Genomic DNA, 26,968 nt, shown 5'->3' with positions numbered 1-26,968 from the left:
CAGGCAGGAATCTCTTCCAGCCCTACCAGGAGATACCAGGGAGCAAAACTTTGACCTTCTGCAAGCAAGCATGAAGATGCTTTTCCAATGAGCTATGGCCCCATCCCCCAAGGGAAAGTATCTTAAAGTGCTCAGATGTAGTCTCCCATCCAAATGCAAATCAAGGTTTGACTCTGCTTAGCAAAATGGACAATTCAGGCTTGCTACCACAACATCAGTACTATACCAGTTGCCTAGAATTTAGTAATCTGACAGATAGGAGCTGTCTTGGGGCTGAAGATTGATGGAAAACTGACAACTCGGATTGTCATACAAAAGTCCTAAATTTTGAACAAACTCCACAGAGTATATTATTTCTATAAGTCTTTATTTAGTGCTTTTATACCTCTCTTTTCATCACCAGCATGCTCTTTTAAATGTTTTTGCAGTGCAGGATATGTCATTTAACTACTTTAATTACCCAATGCTACTGAGTGTCCACATTTTTTCTAACTTTTTTCAGAGTACAGATTGAATATCGCTTATCCGGACTGCTTGGGACCAGAAAAGCTCCAGAATTTGGAATTTTCCAGATTTTGGAGTCGTCCATAAACACTGAGTCAGAACTCTCGTAAGAGCAAGCGAAAGTTCCACTGGCAAAAAAAAATGGTAGCGGCAAGGTGGAGGTGGGCGAGCGGAGGAGGAGGAGGCAGGAGGCGCTGGTGGTGGCGAGAAGGTGGGCGAGCGGAGGAGCCGGTAGGCGCCGATGACGGCGGTGGTGGGCAGGCGGCAGTGGGACGGCGGCTTGATCACATTTTTAAAGTGAGCTGAGGCATTTTTTTGGTGTGTGTGTGTTTTTTAAGGCTGTGGTGTCCGGATTTTGGAGCATTCCAGATTTCGGGTGTCCAGATAAGGGATACCCAACCTGTAGTATGGACCTCTTAGCCACCTTAAGTGGCTCTGTGGAGAAATGCTCGACTAACAAGCAGAAGGTTGCTGGTTTGAATCCCCGCCAGTACTATATCGGGCAGCAGTGATATAGGAAGATGCTGAAAGGCATCATCTCACATAACACAGGAGGAGGCAATGGTAAACCCCTCCTGTATTCTACCAAACAAAACCACAGGGCTCTGTGGGCGCCAGGAGTCGAAATCAACTTGACAGCACACTTTACCTTTATGGACCTCTTCAGTACATTCTAATTCATGATAGTTTGATGAGAATCATAGTACACACAGTAAAATTTGTAAAGAAAACACAAAAGTGATTGACATCAGTTCTGTGCACAATTTTGCATGATAGTTCTTGTGCATACATTTTGCAGACTACACACAGGATACATGTATATCCACTATGTGAACCAATCCCCAAATGGTTCAACCTTCTTATTGAGATATTTATTGTCATTTTCCAGCTGAAGAAAAATGGTTATCTATTATTCTGATATTAACGAACAGAAGTTTACTAATCATTCTTCACCAGCTCAGGTAGAATGGCAATTAAGCAGTCAGGGAGACCCTGAATTCCTGGCTTCTCTGGAAGATGGCACAACCCTTCTACCAACTGCACTTGCCTCACTAGGATCAGCTGGAATGGCTGGCAGTTAAAATTCTACCACGGCTTACCTCCAAAACATAGCACAGACACACAATTTAATGTCCAATATACTTGCCAAAAAAAAAACAAACCAGTTAATAAAATTCCAAATGATTAAATGTTAACTCTTGTCCTATAGGGTAACATCACATGAATCCACTAGCATGAAAAGATATAAAATGGAAACAGGTTGGCAAAAGTGACTTGCATATTGACAATTCAGAAATATAATTGCCATCAAATATTAGTAGTCTTTAGAAAGTGCCATATTTCATTTCATCCACACTTTAGTGGTCACATCTTCACTACGTTTGACTTAACAGATCATGTGAGAAATATAATTAAGAATAAACTAATGTGTTACAACACACCTGAAGCACAAAACTGCTGAAAATGCAAAATAAGATTTACCATTCTTTGTCCTACTCAACGGAAAGCATTGAGAATTCAAAAGAATTAAAACAGACTACTTCCACAATTAATAGGAATAAATCATTATAATATAGGCCAAGAATACCTCAGAAGTACTACATGCGCGTATAAATTGTACAGAACTTTAATGCTACCATCCAAGGGACACATAATAGCGTAATAAGAACCGCCGTGTCCTAATCTTCACACAGCAATAATTTCAAACTGATATTATTATTCTCATTTCCTTGAATAATATCCATACTCCAGGGTCATTTTCCTTCTCATATTCAATATTGTGCATGCTTGTATCAAGATTCCTTTCTTCATATCCTGTCACAGTATCAATCACTGCCTCCTGTCCACTCAATCCACTTTTGATTTATCAGCCGCCGTCTTTCTGGACTCCATAACTCGACCCAAACCATTTTAACAAGACATTGACAAATAGCACTCAGTATCGCATCAACCTGTTCCACTTAGTAAACTAAGAAACACTAACTGTGACATCTCTGCATAAGTATTCTATTCCATTCCCCAGACTGATGTATATTAATGAGGAGATGGTATTTGAAATGCTTCTTCCACATCAGCATCTAATATGATCAAATTAGGAAATGGGATGATTTATTAAATTTTGTAGAGCTGAAATATTTCTTTATATCACTATATCTGTGGTTTCAGAAAGTGAGCTGTTGCTTTCAATTTTTCTGCTGAGGATGTGCCTGCATTTCACAGACGAATTATTGTCTTTAAAAAGATTGCAAGAAGGCAAAATGTTATTAAGCAAATGCTCAGTAAAACAAACTAAATCGGTTTTAAAATTCCTAACTTAATGTAAATCTTGGTTGTTTTGCTGAAATTCAGTTTGTGATCTTATTAAGTCATATTTGCATTGTACCGTTTTGCTGTAGGACAATTTTGAATCTATAGCATTTCCGAGACAGCAACACTTCTTAATCCAACATACATCCAAAATAGAATAAATAATTGCAATATAAACATTTATCTTTTGGATTAAGAAAATCTATACTAATTATTCAAAGTGTGGAAAATAAGAGAACGTATTTTAAACTTTTTTGGGGGGAAATTAAGAAATTAAAGACTGATCCAAAGTCAGAATAGCCTTAATGATAGCTAACCTCCAGTAGGAGATAGCACCTGAAGAAGAAGACTGATTTACATATTCAATACTTTGCACAGTTAAGTATTTAATCTTCACTTATGGTCTTCATTTGTACAAGAAAAAATAGCCAAAAAATTGTTGCAACACTCTCTAAACACATATTATCTGAGAAATACCATGAATTCTATGCTAGGCTTTAAATATATTTTTATTCTGTTTCTTGTAACTGTGATAATCTCTTCCTTCACAACCTACAACCTCCTTAGGGAGAGGAGAGCTGGTCTTGTGGTAGCAAGCATGACTTGTCCCCTTAGCTAAGCAGGGTCTGCCCTGGTTACATATGAATGGGAGACTTGATGTGTGAGCACTGCAAGATATTCCCCTCAGGGGATGGAGCTGCTCTGGGAAGAGCAGAAGGTTTCAAGTTCCTTCCCTGTCTTCTCCAAGATGGGGCTGAGAGAGATTCCTGCCTGCAACCTTGGAAAAGCCACTGCCAGTCTGTGAAGACAATACTGAGCTAGATAGACCAATGGTCTGACTCAGTATATGGCAGCTTCCTATGTTCCTATGTACAAAAGCCCAAGCTTGGGCTTTCAGATAACCTGTACTACATTTCTAACCTTAGTATCTGTGGTGGTCTGGGCAAAGTGTTGAATTTGCTTTATTTATTTCATATTTTAACATTAGCCAAGTCTTAGGGATAAGGCAAGCTACATGTTAAAAAATTAGCAACTTCCTTCAGTAACTACGAAAAACATTGGCTGACATACTGCACAAGCGTATATCAGCCCAGTAAAGTTGCAAACTGCACAAGTGCAAAAACTGTGCAGATGTTACCCAAGAGTAAGCCCATTAGAAACAGTTGGTTTACTTTTGTATAACATAATTTGCACAATTTTGCAGTTGCACAACTTTCATGCACATAACATAACTGGGCTGATGTACCCTTGCGTGGTATGCTATCCACTTTCTCTCTTGTCTCTGAAAATGTTCATAGTTCAATGTACATTAAAAGGTTTGGTAAAATTAGCTGCCTGCCCTCCATGTTCATTAGCCCAGATACAAGTAGCAGAAAGCAAAGTTACTCAGCTACTTATATAAAAACAAGTGCACAACAAAGCAAACCAAAGAGCTGTATATACATAGCATTAAATGAACTTTTACTTACACTGTTCTCAACATTAAAAATAGTAAAGATACTGTTACTTCAGTTTTCTAGACTGCAAAGACACAGGAGATTAATACAGAAAGAACTGCTCTCAACTTCCCATAAATTCAGACTGCTGTTAACTGAGCAAAGAGGCACATTTTGAAGTGGCAATTCTCTTTATATTTAGCAAGGGGAAAGCAACAGGACCAGCCACCCCCAGAACAGTATCCCTCCAGTGGCTGTTTGCTGCTGGTTTTTACTTTATGTTTATGTTGTGAGCCCTTTGAGGAAAGGAAACCATCTTATTTTTCTATGTAAACCACTTTGAAAACTTTAGTTAGAAAGTGGTATATAAATACTATAAATAAATAGGACACAGAAAGCTGCCATATACTGAGTCAGACCATAGGTCCATCTAGCTCCGTATTGTCTTCACAGACTGGCAGTGGCTTCTCCAAGGTTGCAGGCAGGAATCTCTCTCAGCCCTATTTTGGAGAAGCCAGGGACGGAACTTGAAACCTTCTGCTCTTCCCAGAGCAGCTTCATCCCCTGAAGGGAATATCTTGCAGTGCTCACACATCAAGTCTCCCATTCATATGCAACCAGGGCAGACCCTGCTTAGCTAAGGGGACACGTCATGCTTGCTACCACAAGAGCAGCTCTCCTCTCCCTAGCTCTCTCTCTCTCTCTATATATATATATAAATATAGTAGTATTATATATACTATATATATAGTACCGTAGTAGACAAGGTTCTGCTCTACAGCAACAAAAATCTACAGAAATGAATTAAGTACTACCCAACAATATTCATAATGAAACGCTTTAACTGATTTAATTATTTACTTAGTCATTAAATGTATATCCCATCTTTTGGTCTAGGCCAGACCCACAAGGGGGCTTCAGCACATCTGTTAAATGTTTGAATCACAAAATGCTCCAGATCCACAGACTATCACAATTCCCTTACAACCTCATCCTTGGGGGGGTGGGGCGGGGGGACAGGAGTCATCACTTTTAAACTTGGCCACATATTTCAGTTACCACCTCCCTGTGGTCTCCCAACTCTGCTCCCTTTCACACAAACATGCAGACATGCGAGAGCCACTTCCCTATCGTGTTATCCTAGCAGCTAAAGCACACATGTGAATACCAATCATATTTCACACACGATCACTCAACCCACATAGATCCACACACTTACTATAGCCATGGGGGATTACACCTCTCTCCAAGCCCAGTTTATTTAACTGGGCTTGTTTTTATTTTGTTTTGTTTATTTAAAGTACACTCAGATAGTCACAACAATTTCTCCACAAGAGCACAAAAGTCCCCGTCTTTGAAACTATGAGAATGTTCTACTCTAGTTTTTCCTCTACTTCACACACATACACAGAGCAGCTTTTTTATTTCCAACTTGAGAATTGTTAAAATATTAGGCCAAGACAGAAATATGAGCTGTTTAGTAAACAGTATTTTGAATTCTGACATGCACAAACTGGATCTTCCTGATCCTACCTCACAAAGATGTCCTTGAGCAAATCTGTTTTTGAATCTCACACTATGACTACATGCCAGCAGCAAATGGCTCCCTCCCTCAGGGATAACACATTTGCATCCATCAGCCTTCTTGGTTTAAAACAAAAGGAACTGTTCCTTTATGAGAAATTTAGTTCTAATCTTTCACTACTACCACAAAATTAAAACAAAAATTTACATACAACATTTTCAATTATTATAACAGAATATTCTATTTACAAACATGTATATACAGTTAGCTACTTTTCTGAATCCTCAAGATGAATGTACTTTTCTCATGCCTCTCACTCCAACTATTAAGCCATCAATGGCCACCGCCATTATCAGCAAAAGTAATGATTTCTGCAGACTAGCTGCACTGCTTTGCAATTGACAAGTGTATAGAGTTACAGACAGCTCACAGTTCAGGTGCTGACTTATCTCATATATTCTAGATCTCCATACAGATATTAACTTATGAAGCTACCCTATAACTGACCACTGTTCCATCTAAGCCAGTATTATCTATACTGACTGGAAGGGCTCTCCAGGGTTTCAAGACAGAGGTATTTCCAGTCTCATTAGGAGATGCCAGGGATGAAAGCTGGGGCAGACAGCATGCAGACATGCTCCACCACTGAGCTACAATCCCTCTCCTCAACGTGAGCTACGTTCATGCACACGGCACACTTAGAACTGCACACCTCTAGTGAGTGAGTGAGTGTGTGTGTGTGTGTGTGTGTGTGTGTGTGTGTGTACACACACACACACACACACACACTCATGAGTCCTACTTTGCTTTGCCTTCATCCTATACACACTACTCGGCTAGCAACAGGGTCATTAGTGCAATGACCCTGCCAAAAAAAAAAAAAGTCTTGTGGTGTGCTCTTATACCGTACCCTAAGCATTAAGCTATTAGTCACAGATATTGCAGAGTTAGTTTAAGTTAACATTGCAGGACCTCTTGCACAGATAACCCTTTAATGTTAACATGGGATAAGTATCACCACAGATGTTTCAACTAGAAAAAGCAAAGTAAGATATATTGTTATCTGGTCAATCATATTTGCTGGGGGGAATTTGTCATACCTTCTTGTTCTGCTCTTTGATCTTGATCTCTGAGACCTATATGATTTTCCTCGGCCTCTTGATCGGCTACGGCTGTGTTTTTTCTTGGATCCATATGAAGAGCTGCTGCTAGATCGATGCCTGCGCCTAAAATAGCACAACTAACATCAGAAAACTCACTCATAAATGGGACGCAATGTAGTTAATATTTTTCTAATGCACTACCACTGAGGTTAGACACTCTGTGCGCCTATACACTCTCTCTCTCTCTCTCTCTCTCTCTCTCTCTCTCTCTCTCTATATATATATATATATATATATATATATATATAATCATTATTATTATTATTATTATTATTAGTGTGTGTGTGTTTTGGGTATACATATGAAATATACACATACATATATGTATATATACACATATAAATGCACAGAACATACATATAAATGCACAAACACACCCATGCATAGTTAAAATAGTCTTCAGAGCCATTATGCAAGTATCCCCATCTTCAAAAAGCAAGGCAGACAGTGATGGGATAAACAGGGTCTTAACTGTGGTAGCACCTAGCTACAGACTTCATCTCCAGAGGTGCTTATTTTATTAACGTTAATATGGTGCTAGGTGAAAAAGTGGTTTCATCCAAACTTTTAATAGACTATAAAGTTGCTCACGCTGCTTCATGAAATGTTACTGCTCTGCAGTTTTGTTTATTTTAACTTACTTTTAGATTGCCTTTGTTGTATATAATTTGTTCTACTTTTAGTAATGATAGGTGTTGGATGATGATTTTCTGTTTTTATTTAGAACATGTCCTGGAAATCCTCCTGCAATGCTGAAAGGTGCAGTAAAAATATCCTACATAAAAGAAATAATTTCCCTAAGACTTCACTCCAATACCTGGTAAGCATTAAATACAATAAAAAGCAATTCAATAATTTAGGTCCTAACCTTCCAACTGACTGTACACAATGAAGGTCAATGACACAGAAAAAGATATATATAAACATATTAATAATACAATTTTAATCCATGTGGGGGTGGGCGACAAAACGGGGAGTGGGAGACAAAACGGCAAATGCGCTTCAATGTTAACAAGTGAAAAGTACGAAAAACCCCAACTTCAAGTATACATTGATGGGATCTAAGCTGCCAGTGACTGATCAAGAGAGGGATTTTGGCATTGTGGTGGACAGCTTGTTGAAAGTGTCGACTCAATGCGCGGCAGCTGTGAAAAAGGCAAATCCCATGCTAGGGATCATTAGGAAGGGGATTGAAAATAGAACTGCTAATATTAGAATGCCTTTATACAAAACTATGGTGCAGTCACACCTGGAGTACTGTGTACAATTCTGGTCACCACATCTAAAAACGGACATTGTAGAACTGGGAAAGGTGCAGAAGAGGGCAACCAAGATGATCAGGGGCCTAAAGCAACTTTCTTATAAGGCAAGGCTACAACATCTGGGGCTATATAGTTTAGAAAAAAGATGATCACTGGGAGACACGATAGAGGTCTATAAAATCATGCATGGTGTGGAGAAAGTAGAAAGAGAGAAATTCTTCTCCCTCTCGCTTAACACTAGAACCAGGGGTCATCCCATGAAATTGATTGCCAGGAAATTTAGGACCAGCAAACCAAAGTATTTTTTCACACAATGCATAATCAGCTTGTGGAATTCTCTGCCTCAAGATATGGTGACAGCCAACAACCTGGATGGCTTTAAGAGGGGCTTGGATAACGTCATGGAGGAGAGATCTATCAACGGCTACTAGTCAGAGGGCTAAAGGCCACCTCCAGCCTCAAAGGAAGGATGCCTCTGAGTACCAGTTGCAGGGGAGTGGGCATGCCCTCAACTCCTGCTGTAGGCTTCCAGAGACATCTGGTGGGGCCACTGTGTGAAACAGGATGCTGGACTAGATGGGCCTTGGGCCTGATCTAGCAGGGCTGTTCTCATGTTACATATGAATGTATAAGTACTTTTCTTACTTTTGTTGCAACTGATGATTATTTTAATGTTGATGATCTCATCTTATTGAGAAAGAATGTCACAAATATCCATGATTCACAGACTACAATGCAAATACTACACCATACATCCAAATTCGAAAATGTGCTCAAGATATTCAGCGGATTCAAGGTTATTACCACTGGTTTGGGTAGAACAAAAAAATGAGAATCAGATGAGAAAGTGCCAGACACCACATACCACAGGCCCAAAGTGGATTAGTGGATCCCGTGGAGGCTATTTTAAAGGAAAACACAAGTACAGAAGATAATATTATGAGATTAATACTATCTAGTTTGACCCTTATATTACTTAAAGCTGTGCTTCCCAATGAGGAACATGATGCGATTTTAATATTTCAAATCATAGCATGCACCCATGTCCCCCACGATAATTATATTACTTTGAGAGGTACTTCCCAGTGGGGAAGTATGCTGCATTAATGCAATGGGTACAATACGTGCTTGCCCATCCAATTACCCTTTTTAAAAGTCTTTCAAATTGAAGCACACATGCACAAATGATAACCTGAATCAGCTGGAAGTTCCCAATTTACAAACAGGTTGTGTTCCAAAAGTTTGCTTGTATTAATAACTTGGAACACATAGTTCCCAAGAGTTGTTTGTATTTGCAGGTTGGCGTTTGTAAGTTCGGAACTTCCTTAATGTAATATGTTATGGAACTTTGTATGTACAGATGTTTGTAGGATGGATGTTTGCAACTAAGGGGTGCCTGTACATAGATATTCAAATTAGTGTGTATGCTTGTAATTATCTAAATATCTTTTTAAAAAATCTTTCCAAAGACATGTACAATCATGACTCAATTATTATGCACTGAAATTCAAACCGATGCACAGATATCTGTGGATATCAGAAGCCAGCATGTGGGAAGGCAGAAATATCTACACATCCAAAAGCAAGTCACTTGCAACCGACATGCTCCATAATTAATGCAACAGATAGGAATAAACTGCCACTCTAAAACAAAATGATTACACCATAAGGCGCAAGATCCTCTTATCAGTTCTTTTCATATAACAGAATAACAAATGCTACACCCTTGTGCAGCTCACAGAAGGTCTTCGTGAAGATGTACACTTTGAGGACAGTAAGCAATTTTACATTAAGAGAAGATACTACTTACAGGGGAGGGGGCAACAGCTCAGTGGTGGAGTATCCATTCTGAATTCAGAAAGCCCCACGTTTAGTCCCTGGCATCACCAGATGGAGCTGGGAAAGATTCCTAGTCTGAAACCCTGAAGAGCCACTGCCAGTCAGGGTAGATAGACAATACTGAGCTCATGTAGACCAATGCTCCAATTCAATAATTTTGGTGTAGATAGGTTTTAATGAAGAGTGACTTATAACAGTTACCAATACTGGATTTCCATTTCTAAAAAAACACAGCATTGACTGACATACTGTGCAATGTTACATGAGCATTACAACGTAATGTTCACACAGCTGCGCAAAAGCAGTTTTAATAAACACAAGAATTGTGCAAATGCAGTTGCGTGATTGACAGGCACTGGAAATAATGGCTGCATTTGTGCAATTCTTGCGTTTAGCATTAACAGTGCTCTTGTGTAACTGTGAGAATGTTAAGTTGCAGCACAACTTACTGCACAGTGTTGTGCAGTATGTCAGCCAGTGTTATGTAAAATTCATTAGCAACAAAATGGATGAATAGAACACCAGTGAAACTGGATAGTTTTGAAGGTGCAATTACTTTTTTCCCCAAGTGATTACCTCTAGGAAATCTCTTTCACTATATCAGACCATTTATTGGTAAACTTGAGCAACTGGCAGGGGGCTGTCACAGCTTCTCAGGAGAAGCAGGGTGTGGAGCGGGGTTCGCAGGAGCAAAGATTGGTGCTGGGAGCAAGAGCCAGGTCAAGGGGCTGCAGGCAAGAAAGTTCTAGAAGCACTTTCAGGTTCAGGGTTTCTCAGAACAGAGTGAGAGCTCTGGGGCCAGAGTCAGCAGCTATAGTGAGCTGTTATTCCAGCAGGGTGTTTCAGGAGGAAGCCTACACAGCTGCTGCTCTGAAGCTGTGAGTTCCTTCACTAGTCCATACAGCTGTGCTTGGTCTCTCCCTTGAGTCAGAGGAACTACAGGTTGCTTACCTGTAACTTTGGTTCTTCTAGTGGTCATCTGTCCTTTTATACCAATGGGCTATGTGCCTGCACAGAGACCTTATCGGAATCTAAAAAGCTCAATTATCCTGATTTAGGCAGGAAACTATATGCGGCTGTGCCACTCCACATCCCCTCAGTCACGGAGTCCACCTTCAGTAGACCCAGCGGGGAGGATGGGAGGGCGTGTAAAAAGGACAGATGACCATTAGAAGAACCAAAGTTACAGGTAAGCAACCTGCAGTTCTTCAATGTGGTCTCTTTTACACTAATGGGCACATAACAAGCTAGCACTCAAGGCGGAGGGAACAAACAGAAACAGGGATGCACTCTGCAAGAAGTATTTATTTCAAAGAAACGAAGTACATCAACTGAAAATAGACTGCAGGACAGTCCTGAAGAACTTAGCATCATTCCATGCCCTGGCATCAATAGCATAATGACAAATAAAGGAATGGGGCAAAGCCCAAGTAGCCGCTTGACAGATAGTGTCCAAAGGGACCGCACAATCAAAGGCAACAGAGGCCGCCATGGGCCTAACTGAGTGCACCTTAACAGTCGCAGGCAATTGTTTGTTTGCCAAGCTGTAGCAAAGTTCAATAGTAGAAACAATCCATCTAGACAAGGACTGAGAAGACACTTGCAAGCCTTTGCGAGGCCCATCATACAGAATAAAAAGAGAAGGAGTGTTCCTCCACTCTGCCGACTTTTGAACATCGAAGGACAATGCCCTCCGAACATCCAAACGATGCAACCTGTGTTCTGCATCAGACGAAGGGTTCTGGAAAAAATACAGACAAGGTGAGTAGCAGGGAATGATGAAAGGTAGAAACTACCTTCGGAAGGAACTGAACATGCAGTCGGAGCACAACCTTATCTTTATGAAACTGAAGGTATGGCAAATCAACTCAGGGCCCGCAGCTCACTCACCCTCCTAGCAGAGGTGATCGCCACTAAGAAGGCAACCTTCCACATCAAAAGACAAGAATCAATTGAAGCCCAAGGCCCAAAGGGCGGGCATAGCAAGTCAGCCAGTATCACAGACAAATCCCAAGCTGGTGACATGACAGGGTCATCCGGAAAAACATGCTACAAACCCTTCAGAAAACTCTTTACCAGTGGGAACTTGGACCAGGAAACCCAAGTGGAGGGCGAATACGCCAAAATGGCCACCAAATGTACCCTGAGAGAGGAGAGCTTCAAACCAGACTCTTTTAAATATAAAAGATAGGTACAAACATTCTGAACAGATAGGTAAAGAACATCCAACCCATTTTGAGTAGCAAATGTATGGAAATGAGTCCATTTATGTCCATACAACTTTCCCGTCGAGGGCTTTCTAGCTGCAAGCAAAATGTCTGAGTCTCACCAGGAAGACGGAAGGATCTTCCAAGCAGTCAGGTGCAAAGACTGGATGTCTGGATGGAGCACCAGACCCTTTTCCTGAGACAGCAGGTGAGGTAGAGTGGGAAGGCGCATACAAGTCACTGCCAGCTGTCTCACAGCTGCAAATCAAGGCCTCCTGGGCCACCAAGGGGCTATCAAGATGGCCCTAGAGCGGTCCTCCCCCAGTTTGCGAAGAACCTTTGGCATGAGGGGGAACAGCGGAAACAGGTAAAGCAAGGGGCCGTTCCAGGACAGGACGAAAGCATTGTCTAGAGAGCCCTCCTCTTCCCTTCCCCTCCCCTTGAAAATAGAAAGTGCACTGAGCATTGTCCTGAGACGCAAAAACATCCAGAACCGGAGCACTCCACATTGCGAATATATCCTGGAGTACACCCCGATCCAATATCCACTCGTGGGAAACTGTTTTTAGTTTGCTCAGCATGTCCGCCTGGATATTCATGTTCCCTTGGATGTAGACCACATGTGGCATCACCGAATGTGCTACGCACCAGTGCCACAGGTCAACTGAAAGAAACAGGAGGCTCCTCGAGGTTGTGCCTCCCTGCCAATTTATATAGACTTTCGCCATCATATTGTCGATTTGAATTGTCTCAGAACAACCCGCAATTATGGGTAGGAACCCCTTCAGGGCATAGAATACGGCCAACAGTTCCAAGTAATTGATGTGCAGACGCATCTCTGTTATCGTCCAATGGCCACTCAGACGATAATCGCCCATATGAGCACCCCACCCTAGCTCCGATACGTCTGTTGTAATCACCCAGCATGGAGAAGACACCTGGAAGGGAGAGCTGGAGTCCAGATGATGGGGCTCAACCCACCAAGCCTTTTGAGGAGGTGTGCGCTCCAACTGAGCTGAGTCCCAAGGAGATCGAACACATCCAGGAACCACCTCTGAATGATGCACATCCAAAGACATGCATGCAGAAGCACGTACATGGTGGCAGCCATATGGCCTAACAGGCGGTGCACTGAGTGTATTGTCTGTGGCCCTCTGGCTAGGAAAGTGGAAGCCAACTGCACAAGTGTTTCTATGCGGGCCTCCGGGAGGAAGACTTTCTCCAAGCTGGTGTCGAAGATCAGCCCTATAAATTGTATCCTGCGGACCGGATCCAGCTGGGACTTTCTCGAAGTTGACTTGCAAGCCCAGGTTCTGCAGAGTGTCTATGACTGTGATGAGAGAGCCCAAAGCAGCCAGCTAGGATGAGCCAATCGTCCAGACACAGCAGTATTTGTATCCCTTTCTCTTGTAGAAACGCCACCACAGGGGCCAGACATTTTGTAAAGACCCTTGGAGCCGTCGTCAGGCCAAATGGTAAGGCTTTGAACTGATAGGTGATTCCCCCATCTGGAAATGCAGAAAATTGTGATATTGAGAGCATATGGAGATATGATAATATGCATCTCTCAGGTCCAAGGAGACCATCCACATGTCCCTCTCCAACAGGGCCAAAATAGTTGGCACTGTTAACATCCAGAAATGCTTGTACACAAGGTGTTTGTTTGGGCCTCTGAGGTCCAATATAGGGCACTGAGTGCCATCCGGTTTCGGAACAATAAAGTAACAGGAGTAGAAGCCTGGAGTAGAACCCATCACACTGGCAACCTTTTCAATCACAGCCTTTGAGAAGAGAGCACTGGAACCTCCTGTTCCAATGCTGGGGTCAATGGCATAGTGATAACCCCGGACAACAATGGTGTCTGGTGAAACCTGAGGGTATAACCTATGCATATGATTGTGAGGACCCACTGATCCACAGGCACCTTGTCCCAATTCGCCTCAAAGGGAGCCAGGCAGGTCTGAAAGGCCCAATAATCACTGCTTTTTTCTTTTTTTAAGGTATTTGGACACTGCTTCTGAAAGGCAGGCTTACTGGCCTGGAAACCAGACTTATATCAAGACTGGAACCTGTTAACTCGAAAGGAAGACTCGGATGAGGATTGTTGCTGCGAAGGAGCTTTAGCCTGCTGGTAAGATGCAGAACTTTAGCCTGCTAGTAGATGCAGAACTAGCGCCAGCTTCTTCTTTTTCTTCTTCGGTGGTACCAAAGGGATCAAAGAGGTGTTTGGTACCAAAGGTAAAGTGCACTTAGGCAAGTCATCCGGCAGCACAGAAGGGGCTGAAACCATGGGCAAGTCCGAGGCAGGTGTTGACAGCACCAGTACAGAGGCCGGGTGTTCTAGCACTGGAGGAGCAGAGTCTGAATGCTCTGACTGTATCAAAGCAGCCACTTTAAACGATTGTTTCAATGACAAGGCCTCTGAAGAATGGAGGGCCAAGTCCCACAGAGCAGCATGCAAGCGAGAAGCCCTATTTTTTCGAGCCTGCTTCATAAACCTCTGGCAATGAATGCAGGTCTCGACAATGTGGGATTCCCCCCAGGGAGAGAAGACCCTCGGTATGAGTATCGGGGGAAGGGATCTTAGATCCACAACCAACGCTGGGGATCCCCTGCCCCCAGGTTCTGGTGGTGAAGAATTTGCCTTACTTTCCTGTGTGTCCAGCAATGTCCTTCAGGAGATTCTTCAAAGACCACCTTGCAGAGGGAGCGGCATAGAGGGTTCCTCAGGAGCAGACTCATCTTCTGAATCTGCCTCGTGTGCATGGGCAGATCATGACAGGGTGTACATTAACACAAGAAGTACACTCAATCCAAATATGCTAAATCAGCTCCTAATCAATTTAAGATATTGGGATATTTTCCAGTTCAAAATGTTCTGGAAATATCACATCACTGCTGTTTAGCACCCATTTCCTCAACACCTCAAAAATCGTAATTTGCAAGTGCTTACTACTAAACTTATTAGAGAAGGGGCTGACATTATTAGATGCAGTCATTATCTGTAGATGTCACAAACCTGTTCATCCCAACTTAAGGGAGGGGTGAAGCTTTGTACTTGTCAACATGCTGCACTCTAAAGATGCTCAGAGTGTTTCCAAAATCCAGCATACAGTCAGGGATGTTCCACCAACCACAGCTCCATGCTCAAAACAAGGGTAACTCAGTAGTAGAGCACATGCTTTGCATTCAGAAGATCCCAGATTCAATCCCTGGCATTTTCCAGGAAGGTTGGAAAAGACGATCATCAGAAACCCTACTGATTTAGTATAATGCAGCTTCATATTCGTGTACACTGTGCTTCAGAGATAGCCAATGTTCCTCCTGAACACAGCACAGGTGCAAAGACAGCCTTCTACTACCCTCCTCCAAGCTGAGGAAAAGAGTAATTGCTCATCACATTTGCCACCAGGGAGGGAGAGAGAAGACAAGTGTGGTGAGCAAATGTATAGACTCAAAATTCGATCCAGTGACCAACTTTTCAAGCCGGATTTTTAAAAATCTAATCAGGAATCATTCCTTCAGGGGTACTGAAATAATTGTAGCTTGACAGCTCCAATGACCAAGGAGCATACTACCATTTCACAGCCAGATATAGGTTAGGAGTGTAAACAGCCATTTGTCTGCCCACACAGAAATTGCTCCAGACAAGCAAGCACTACCCTCAAGACTCTTGTCCCACAGTTAGTTTGCAGTAAAAATAAAATTCCAAAAGCAAAGTGAGCATGCTCAATATTATAGCGCTTGGTAAGCTTTCAGAACTTGTGTATGAATTTCAGTCAAAATTATTGTGTTGACAAGAGGCGGGGTGGGGGGTCTGAATGCAAATCATGCTTGCTTTCTGCTTCTGCACCTAAAGAGAACCATCAGGGCAAAGCCTCCAGTATTACTTGCCCTTTAGTTCATGTAACCTTCATTCTGTGCAACTGAAGACAGTACATTTTTATAATAGATGTTTTATTAATTGAAACATTTTATAATATATAATCAACTGGCACCTGAAATATCTAGGTAGCCTCTTTCAAGATTATCTCTTTCTTGGAATCACCTTTGTTCTTCCCACTTTTCATTTTCTTTCAGGTAACTGATGCTGCCAAGGCCAACCTAGTGAAGTTCACAAGCCTTTACTTTTTCCACCACCTGATACTGACCAATAAAATAAGAATATCTTACTTCTAAGTTGGCATTTTTGTTGTACTGGTTCCAGAGAATAATATTTGCTATGCAAAATAAAGCAACACCTTTGAAAATTGAGGTTTGAAAGCATCTACCCTTTTTAAGATGTTCTATACATCAGTTACTATATCTAACCACTAGGAAACCTTCTACATCATCTGATTGGAAGCTTAATCAATATAGGGAGCTAAATTTAAATTCAACAGGAGATACGAACTAAGCAGCATGAATTGTTCCCTTTGCTAAGCAGGGTCTGCCCTGCTTTGCATTTGGATGGGAGACGTGTGAGCACTGTAAGATATTCCTCTTAAGGCAGTGGTTCCCCAGAGCCTCCAAATGTTGCTGAACTACAGCTCCCATCATCCCCAGCCACAATAAGTTGTAGCTGGGGGTGATGGGAGTTGTAGTTCAGCAACATATGGAGGCTCCCAGTTTGGGAACCACTGCCTTAAGGGATGGGGCCATTCTAGGAAGATCAAGCTTGACTGAGGAAGGTTCAGTTCCCTCCCTGGTGTCTCCAAGATAGGAAGAGATAGAGATGTGCACAAATCAGTTCGGCCTTCTATTCCTAGACCGTCAAACTGGTTTGGAAACCCCGCATTCAAACCAGTTTGAACGCAGGGAGGGTGCCCTTACCTCCTCCACCGCGCTTCCTGCTCCGGCGCTGTCCACATGTGCACACACCACTTCCAGTTTTACGCTGACCAGGGCAGCAAGAGGGTATACAGCCGCCCCACACCAGCGGTTTTTGAAGCAGCACCAGAGGGGGAAGCATAGCAGGGGAGGTAAGGGCATCCTCCCCGTGCCTTAAGGCAACAACCCCCCCCCCCTTCTCGAGTGTGCATGGAACCAGTTCCGTGCACACCCCTACTGAGAGACATCCCTGCCTGCAACCTTGAAAGAGCTGCTTCCCGTCTATGTAGAAAGTACTGAGCTAGATGGACCAATGGTCTGACTCAGTATGTGGCAGCTTCCTATGTTCTACATTTTGCTAACATGATCATGCCACAGATTCAAGGATGCTCTCAGTGGAACATTCTGCTTAAGGACAGATGCAGATTGGTCTTCATTTAAGAAGAATTTGAATGTATTTACTAAATGAAGATGAAACAGTTACTTTTATCAATCACTATAATTTAATTCTTAAAATATCAGGCAGAATCCAGCATGACCCTGAGATTTCATATTATCTTAAGAGCCAGGGGCATATTCCTACATTGAGGTCAAGACAGAGGTGCTAGCCAAATCCTCAAAGCAAATACTAAGATCTTTCTGGACTCAAATAAGCCAGCTGGTTCTCATCCAGCCTCCAGGGTCTCTCAAGCTTGGTGTTATCTGTCAGATAGTCATATCTGCACCGTAAGAGAAATATTCATAAAGCTGCGTGTCATCTGCATAATGTGGGCATTGCAGCTGATATCATCCCACCATGTCCCTTCAGGGGATACATGCAAATATTTAGAACAGGACCAAAGAAAACAAATGCTAAGGAATGCCATCTATCAGAACTTCCTGGAGAACAATTTTTGCTACTTGCACCAACAAATGACCAGAGTAATTACACGAAATTTACGAACCAGATTTGTAAAAATTCTATTAAATTTTGCCATAAGATTAGGGTAGCTCAAAAGCACACTTTCTTCTATAATGTGGAGCATGCTAATATCTTCTAAAATATGTATATCTAATGTTCCACATCTCAGAGTCTGTCCACTTTCTCCTCCTGACCTAGTTTGCTGGAATGAGTGGAAAAAATACTCTGTGAAATTGGCAGGATGGCAGGGGGAGAGGAAACAACTGTGTTTGGAACATGTAATATTTTATTGGTCTTGTGATAGCAAGTATGACATGTTCCCTTTGCTAAGTAGGGTCCATCATGCTTGCATATGAATGGGAGACTACATGTGTGAGCACTGTAAGATATTCCCCTTGGATGGAGCCACTCTGGGAAAAGGATCTGAATTCTTGCATGCAGAAGGTGATTCCAAGTTCCCTCCCTGGCATCTCCAAGATAGGGCTGAGAGAGATTTGTGCAGCAAACTTGGTAAAGTTGCTGCCAATGTGTGTAGACAATACTGAGCTAGATGGACCAATGGTCTGACTCAGTATATGGCCAATTCCTCTGTTCCTACCTGGAAGAAAGCCTCCAAAATGCTCCTTCCCCTAAGTAACATCACTGGGGAATAACACAGCTTTCCTCTGCTTTTGAGACACATCAATGATTTGTGACATCAGCAACCATTATTGTGATCCCCACATTCATCTCAATTGTTTAAAAGGCCTGGAAGCAAAAGGATCAAGAATAAATGTAATAATATGAAGGCGAGTATTGATCAGCACAGCTACTCTCTAGAAACACAACTGAGTGACAGTGTGGGACCTGGGGAAACAGGGACAAATTTCACAAAATTGCAGACAAAAAAAAAAAAAATCAGCTCAATTTTAAGCACTTGCCCACATGTCTAACCCACATTTCCAGAAAAATAAAGATCATCCAACAGGCATATCAACATGACCACAGGGATGACCCACAGCTGAATAGGAATGAACAGAAAACACGAAGAGAGGCAGCAGACAAAAGCATAGGTGGTACAACAGGAGCAAAGGGGCACATGGCTCCCGAACTGCTCACATGCACGTACACACACACGAACATCCTCCATTACTGGACCCCTGTAATAACCTGAAGCAAAGGCATTTTTCATTATAAACATAGGGATATATAAGCTCACTTCCATTTATATTCAGGATGGAACAAATGTGAAATACAGAGCTATTTTTCTTCTACAAGTCTAATATGTGGGACAAAGTTCGCCACACTTGTTTGCCACGCTGCCCCTTTTGTAGCCCCTCCAATACCTTTTTTCTAGTGTCACAAAGACATAAGCACAAACCACACGAGACAAATAGAGAGAATTAATAGGTCAAGGGAAATAAATATGTGTCCAACCCAGTTGGGAAGGGATGTTAACACTAGCCCATCCACATAGCTACAGCCCAATTTCATAGTCACACTTCTATGCACATTCCCACAATTTGGTGGGCATCAAAAATAGTATTTTTGTTTCATTTCTGTCCACTCCCTCAAAAAATGTATCAAACAGTGAAAACAAAACCATCTTGATTCCATTTGAGCTGAAGTCAAATTGAAAAGCATACAGAATATCCAAGTAGATTTACATACTGAAAATCACACTCCGATTTTCAGTATCTCCAATAACAAAATACTAATTTTAAAGAAGGAGCAACATAAGGACTGTTAGGTGTAGATAACCCCCATGGCTGTAAAGCCTGAAGGTTCTTTACAGACTAGAATTCCCCCCCCCAAAAAAAAATGAAAATGAGATTGAAAAATATGAAAAAATTCAGAAGCCACACAAACAGAGGATACAATGCACAGTCTGTGTTCTTTAAGCTCTTTTCTTGGCTTGAATGGCTGATTAAAATGTACCAGAGACTAACAATAACTGAACAAAAATATCACCAAATAACTGCATTAAGTGGCTTGGAATCCATCCTATACATTAAAAAATTACATGCAAACCAAATATAAACACAAGACTCACTGATTATGCATCGCTATTGAAGCTATTGGGGTTAAGCAAGTGGTTCCCTTGGTGTAAAAACGTCTTGTTTCTAAGCAGTTATTAGAATAATTTTCCTGAGAACATGCTTTTCCTACACATTTCAGTTATGTATACATATCTGCTTTAAAATATTTGACAATATTTTGTAATAGTCATTGGCTAGAAACAACAATTGAAATCATTGCAGCATAAAAGCTCCTATCTGCTGCAAGAATATTCTGACAATATTTCTACTCAAACATACAAAACATTCAACACATAAGAATATGACCGTCGTGACAATGTCAAGAGGATGGTCCGCAACACCTCTAACCATGTAATGATCAAGAAAGGGGGAAAGGTTATCAATATACTTTAAATTTCAGTAACTTACAAGTGTTATTGTTTGCTGGTAATGTGGCCAAAACACATTCACACACACAAATTTCAATATGGACTGTAAACTTAACCTAGGCAGGGAAAGAGGCCATCCTGGATAACAGCACACAGAAACCATTTCTGAACCTGGAAAGCATTAATCAGTAAACCAGCAGATAGCCAGAAGGATAAAAGAGTGGCCCAAGGAAAGTCTTGAAGGAGAGCACCCAAGAAACATGATCGAAGTCCACTGGGCCAAAATACACAGCCTCATTTCCAAGCACAGATATTGCCATCCAACCAGCAGATGCCCGCATTCATGGAGTTCCATCAAAGATCTATACTACCCAGAGGGTGGAAAGAAAACCTCAGTTCTCTTCTTTCACATGAGGCATCTCAGTGAGCTCAACCAAAATTAACCACATATGCCTGTAATCCAGTTTCTCTGGAGGTTTACAGTACGTTGCCACTTCAGTTGTTGTGCTAGCTGTGAGGCAAAGTCAGCCAGAGATACCCACCTGAGTAAAATATTAAACAGATGAAGGAACCCAGTGTTACCACAGAACATTCTGAGTACAGGATTAACACAGATGAAGCATCCCAAGATCACTTCAATGGCATGTTGGATCACATGTAAGCCTCCCCTTCTGCTCTACTACTATCTCCTCCCAAAAAAGTGTGCGGCTGGAGCAAAGCAGTCCTACAGTAGCCTTGTACAGGCACCAGGGCAAGGGCACATATTCCCATAATATGCCAACACTGAAGTCTTTGTGCTACAATATATATGCCATTGCTTCAGCACAACAGGACATGGGGCTGGACTGTTAATGATGCTGAGTGAATAGCTTGAGAAGTCTCATCTGCAGACACATTCAAAATGAGTTCATTCATTTACCTTTTTTCATATGAATGTGAGTGAAACTGGAGATCTCGAGACCGTGACCTTGATTTCCTTCCTGACTTTTTACGGCTGTACACTCTGTCATCAGAAGAACTGCTTGAGGATGACCTCCTACGATGTTTCTTTTTCCTTCTGCTTCTATTCTCTTCTTCAGTGTCTGATGAACGGCGACCCATTATAGCAGTCTAGTTTTCAAGAAGCCAAAAAACTGTAAAAAAAATAAGTGCAATCTTAAACATCAGTGTTCCATGAATGCATACTATTACCAAAAGGCCATTTCTTCACACACCTCTTGTTTTTCCTTAGTACATAAAAAATTACCCACAACTAAAGATACTTTGCCTAATTAGGAAACTATGGCCGCCTGCAGTCCTTGACTACAGCCAAATAACACAAACACTTTAGCCACACATCTGTCCAGAAGACAAGTAGTGCTTTTCTCCACACTTTCTCTCTGGAAACATTGCACCATTATCAATCTCTGTGCACTAATATTCAGTTTAGACCTAAACATTAGTTAAATATTATCTAACACCACTATACAGACAACAGGCAACACAAGTTGAATGTAACTTGGCAAAGAGGCAACACTGAACTTATAAGTAACTCTTTCTGCTTTAGCTCCTTTACAATTGTTCAACTCTAACCATTCTTCCAGCTCTTTCGGATTTTATAAATAATAATAATATATCTATAATATTTTACTCTGGTGGAAGGGAGGACAGTTTTTATCCACACTGTCAGTTTCTACAAAGCCCCAGTATGCATGTACATGTATATTCTCTAACATAAATCTTCTGTCAGTGATATCACATAACTACAATGCACAATATATTAAATTGCAACATTTAATTTTAAATTACAGTATCATAAATTACAAAATGCAGTCAAATACACACAATAATGTATATTTGTGCATGGATACAATTCTCTTTAGTGGACAGTGATTAAATGGTTCAGTGATATCTGTCAGGTATCATACCACCTCCCTAAAAAGCTTGAGCCACTTCCTGTTTTTCTCTGTTTGGAAGTTCATCCCTATGGCACTGCAAAGAAGGAGGCATGTAGAAGATTAAATAAGACATGTGGAAGGAGAGAAAGTATCCAAAGATCTCTACTTACACAAGGAAAACTGAGAGTTAAGTACCACTCAGCTATTATATTGTAAAATCAATCAAACTAGGCTAATTCTGGTCAAGGCTTAAGCTAGTATCACACAACAGAAATATTTTTAAAAGGAAGCTACCAATTCAGAATTTCAGTTTGTACTAGAATCCTAGAAGAGATTCTTCAGAATTATGTCTTGGATCCAAAGATACCCTTCCACAAACAGAGAGCCTTTTCTGCTCACTGGAAACATTGCACCATTATCAATCTCTGTGCACTAATATTCAATTTAGACCTACATTTTTTTTAAGTTACCCCAAATCTAAAGGAGTAGCTCCATTTGCAGAAGCTCTTGAGCAAGTCTTTGCAAAAGCTCTTTTGAAAAAAAGAATGTTTATGGCCCACTACATATGGCCCACTGTCGTTTAAATACTACAGCTTGTTTCTTTTACTGTAATGCAATCCCCAATCCATTGTGGCTCAGCACCACAAGAAGTATTTTACTAAGATTTGTGCAAGAGTTCATGGAATTTTCTCCTTCTATCAGAGTTCTTTGGATTCAAGCCAGTGTTTTTGATATGCATTTCTCAGTTCTATTCAACAAAGGAAAGCATCCAACTGATAGCAACTGACATCATGAAGACAGGGAGAAGCATTTAGAAATTAGAGCAAAACATAAGACCCAATTCTCTTCTTCTTGGATTCCAGGCAGAAAAACTTATGGACAAGACTGTTAAGTGTCACTTATTCAGCACACCTGACTCCTGCAAACCACATTGTGTCAATTCCCACTAGCCCAAACAGGAGAACAGAGACTAACAGGATCAGCATGGACCATCTAGTCCAAGGGAGCGACCCTTGTGCAAAGACTCATCTTTCTGTGGTGCCCTTTCTTCCTCTTCCCTAAATCTCCCTAGGCTAGATTAATTAGAGATTAAGATGACAGGGGACAAGGGACAAATGCAGCATCACCATTTGAGTGGTAAGGATTAAGGCTTGTTAGAAGACCTCAGCTTTTCTCAGCTTCAGTCTATACTAGGAGGTCCAAAGCTGGGCCTTAGACAATGATAACAGGACACAAAACTACATTAATACTAATCACACTGACTTAGAGTTAGAGACTTAAATTAAGTGGAATTCATCTACTGGCTAACACACTTAACATTTTGGGACACTGAGAAGCACTTTCTTTTCTTGGGGAGGAAGGGGAATGGCTTTCACCTAAACGAAATGGATCCTACTGACATTTGTAAGTCCCGATGAGCTAAAATATTTCCTCTCATATAAGCATGCATACGATTACAGCCCAAAACTCCTTTAAAGGTACAGTGACAAAACAACAGTATGATGAACATAAACAGGGTATGGAACTTGCAAAGATGTCTCTTCAGGTCTTGGGAAGAAGAGACAGAATACATCTTCTTCCTCAATGGAGTTAAGCAAAAAAGAGAAATACTAGGAATCTGGCCTCCTAAAAAAATTATTTATTATTTATCATATTTTTATACCGCCTGATATATACATGTCTAGGCGGTGTACAAAATTTAATATATTTAAAAATCGGCACAGATTAAAATACAAAACAATTAAAACAGTAGCATAAAAAAACAGTAACCTTAAACAATTATTAAAATGCAGAAAAATGAGGAGAAACTGTGGGGCGTTACCTTTATACATGGGAGACCAACTTACATGCACATATGTGACAAAGACTGGTGTTTATGCCATTCAGAGAGGAGAAGAGCCAAGAAAATCGGTTACACTTGAATGGAAAGGCCTTGCTAGGAGTGCCCTTTCTAATAAGCTAAGAGCTTTTTAAGGAACATTCCAGAACCTGCAAATGCCTCCCTCCTGAGAAGAGCTTCAGGGACTGAGCTCTGTCCCCATCCAGCCCAAGCCACTCAGCTAACATTAGCAATTGCTGCTGGAAGAGAAGGAGCATTCCAGATCTTGCAAGTTTTCCAACCTTCTGAGCAAAGTTTTTGAGACACTACAACCACGACACTTGGGACTGAACTCTATTTTTCCTGCTTCCTCCTCCCCTCTTTTAAATTGATGTTATATTTACAATGTCATTTTGATTTTATCTGGCCCATTTAGTTCCCTAAACCACCAGTCTGTGGAATGCTACAAGCCGCTGCGCCCATGGAATTGAGCAAGATATAAATCAACTCAATAATTAGGCCTGCACTACTGTGTGCCTCTCCTAAACATCCATCAGCTCCCTGGCTCACTAAATGGGAAAAGCTACGTAGTCCACCTAAGGCACACTTGCCAAAATGACTGGCCATCACTGCAGGGAGGCCAGAAAAGTGGGAGGAGCAGTAGAATACACATAGTTTTCCTTTTCCTTTCGGAAACAGATTCATGCTATAGTAGAGGTTAGTAACATGTCTCCAGCCCAAATACAACTCACTAAAATAGCAATGTGCTCTTCTCCTATTGCCAAAGTATTACGATGCCAATTTGCCCAATCTATTCTGTCTCTAAAAAAACAAACAAAGGTGCCTTTTTTGGAAACAATGTATACTGGCATGCTACAATACAGAAGGGGAATTGTATTGAAATGCAGGCCCATTCGCCTTCACTCTTTATTTTTTCCTAAAATGAGCTTTCAGGAAACTATTTGCTGACCACAGTCCAACAGGAACAAGGCAGGAGAGTTTCAGTGGACATGCTGAGAGCTGGATGGCAGGCAGAGAAAAATGGGAGGAGAGTTGGTCTTGTGGAAAACAAGCATGAATTGTTCCCTTTGCTAAGCAAGTTCTGCCCCAATTTGCATTTGAAGGGGAGGTCACATGTGTGAGCACCATAAGATATTCCCATTAGGGGATGGGGCAACTCTGGAAAGAGCACCTGCATGCTTACATGCAGAATGTTCCAAGTTTCCTCAGTGGCATCTATCTCCAAGATAGCACTAGGAGAGACTCCTGTCTGCAACCTTGGAGAAACCACTGCCAAGTCTGTGTAGACAATACAACGAATATTTATATACCGCTTTTCAACAAAACTTTCCAAAGTGGTTTACATTGAGAAATAATAATAATAAGATGGATCCCTGTCCCCAAAGGGCTCACAATCTAGAAAAGAAACCCGACAGACACCAGCAACAGTCACTGGAGATAATGTGCTAAATAAAGAGAATCACCACGTTAAAAAGGTGCCCCTTTACTCAGTTAGCAGGGCCAGATGGACCAATGGTCTGACTCAGCATAAGGCAGCTTTCTATGTTCCTCTCTCTCGAGGAACAACTTTTAGAGGTGAGTAAGACTGTCAAGAGGGAAGGACGTCTCTTTTTCTTTGCAGAGACTTCAGCATACCGTAACACCTGCGATTAAGGTTGCCAGATCCCGAGAGGCCCTCCTGGCCCCTTTAAAAGGTGTACAAGAAAACCGGGGCTGTCTGCCAAGGGCGGCTTTTCCCCTTACTCCAGTTCTCTCATGGGAGAAGTCATGCCGGGCCGAGTTCCCCCTTCTGGCCTAGCAACAAACCTGACCCGAAGCAAAGAGGCACATAGGAGACGCTTACGAAGGCGCAACACTGGTGCTGCGACGGGACCCTTGGGGTGGGCCACACGGCTCCCCTCGCTCGCTCGCCGCGTAGAGACGCCTAAGAACCGGCAAGAGCTTTTCACCCGCCAGCCTCGTTGGTCTCCCTTTTATTGCCCACGCCTGCAATAGAAGGGCGGGCAAGGGGAAACCACCGCCCCCAAGCACCCGGGGCCTGCATTCTGAGGCCCTACAGCTCGACCACGGCAACCCCACTCACCAGCGCGCCGACCCGTTTGCCCCTTGAAGTCCCCGAACCCGCTAAAGAGAGACCGCCGAGCTTCCGTAGTTTGAGCTCAGCGCCTTCCTCTTCCAGAGCGGCAGGCAGGCCTTACTAAACCATCCCAGAGTTCAACTAGTCACGCAGCCAAGCAAAGAGTGTCGAACACATCGATCGGAAGGGCCAGTCTTTCCACAGTCGCTCGGCGTTCTCAGGGCCGACGGATTCTTCGTCTTTAAAACAAAAGCCCAAAATTGTTGACAGCCCAAACAACAGCAGATCTAACGAATGCCTATTTATTGCTTGTTTTAACACAGGCAAGAGCGGTGCCATTCATGCCTTTCTTTATCATCCACCTATCCCCCCTCTTCCTCCAACCCAGGAAAAACAAACCTGAATAAATCACAGAGTTCTGCCTGTATAAGGTGCACTATGATTAAAATTGCAATGATTTATCTGCAAATTGCTTTAAAAACGTTGCAATTTTCCTTCCCTGGAAATGATGGGCTTTCTGAGGTTAGGTGCAAATTAGTTTCCCAGTTGAGACTATTTAAGGTTGTGATTGTTGTGGGAGGAGGGGAGGTTAGAAGCTCTGTTGGAGGAGGTAAGAATGAAATTTATCGTTTTTCATTTAAGCCAAGAGTAATTAAGCTCACTATTTCCTGGAATTCGTACTACGTTGACATTTTTCCCCCTCCAAGCTGAGAAAACCATTTCCTTTCTTTGCTAGCAAGACGAGGCGCTTTTGTCTGGAAGAGTAAAGTAACCGCTGTTTGATTTGCTCTGGGTGGCTTCTGGGTGGTGGGTCAAAAAGAATAGGCCGAGGTCC

The 26,968-nt window shown here is 41.9% G+C and overlaps 1 protein-coding gene across 3 annotated transcripts in view; it reads right to left on the bottom strand.

The window, feature by feature from the left end:
- The window catches only part of RSRC1 (arginine and serine rich coiled-coil 1), a 354,988-nt gene extending 328,694 nt beyond the window's left edge, over window positions 1–26,294 (bottom strand). Inside the window, exons 1-3 of one of the 3 annotated variants that reach the window (XM_053309286.1) lie at window positions 26,140–26,294; window positions 21,259–21,472; window positions 6,873–6,998 (exon numbers count right to left, since the gene is read on the bottom strand). In XM_053309286.1, the coding sequence (XP_053165261.1) occupies window positions 6,873–6,998; window positions 21,259–21,440 (308 nt within the window). In that variant the 5' untranslated portion in view covers window positions 21,441–21,472; window positions 26,140–26,294. Of the gene's footprint in view, window positions 1–6,872; window positions 6,999–21,258; window positions 21,473–25,899; window positions 26,089–26,139 lie in introns of those variants that run through there. The other 2 variants (XM_053309287.1, XM_053309288.1) reach the window with 2 other exon arrangements.
- Between the last annotated feature and the right edge of the window lie 674 nt (window positions 26,295–26,968).

This window comes from Hemicordylus capensis, chromosome 3 (genome assembly GCF_027244095.1).
Source record: "Hemicordylus capensis ecotype Gifberg chromosome 3, rHemCap1.1.pri, whole genome shotgun sequence".
NCBI classification, from domain to species: domain Eukaryota; kingdom Metazoa; phylum Chordata; class Lepidosauria; order Squamata; family Cordylidae; genus Hemicordylus; species Hemicordylus capensis.
Note: the sequence above shows the minus strand (reverse complement) of the source record. Positions and strands in the feature narration are given on the sequence as shown.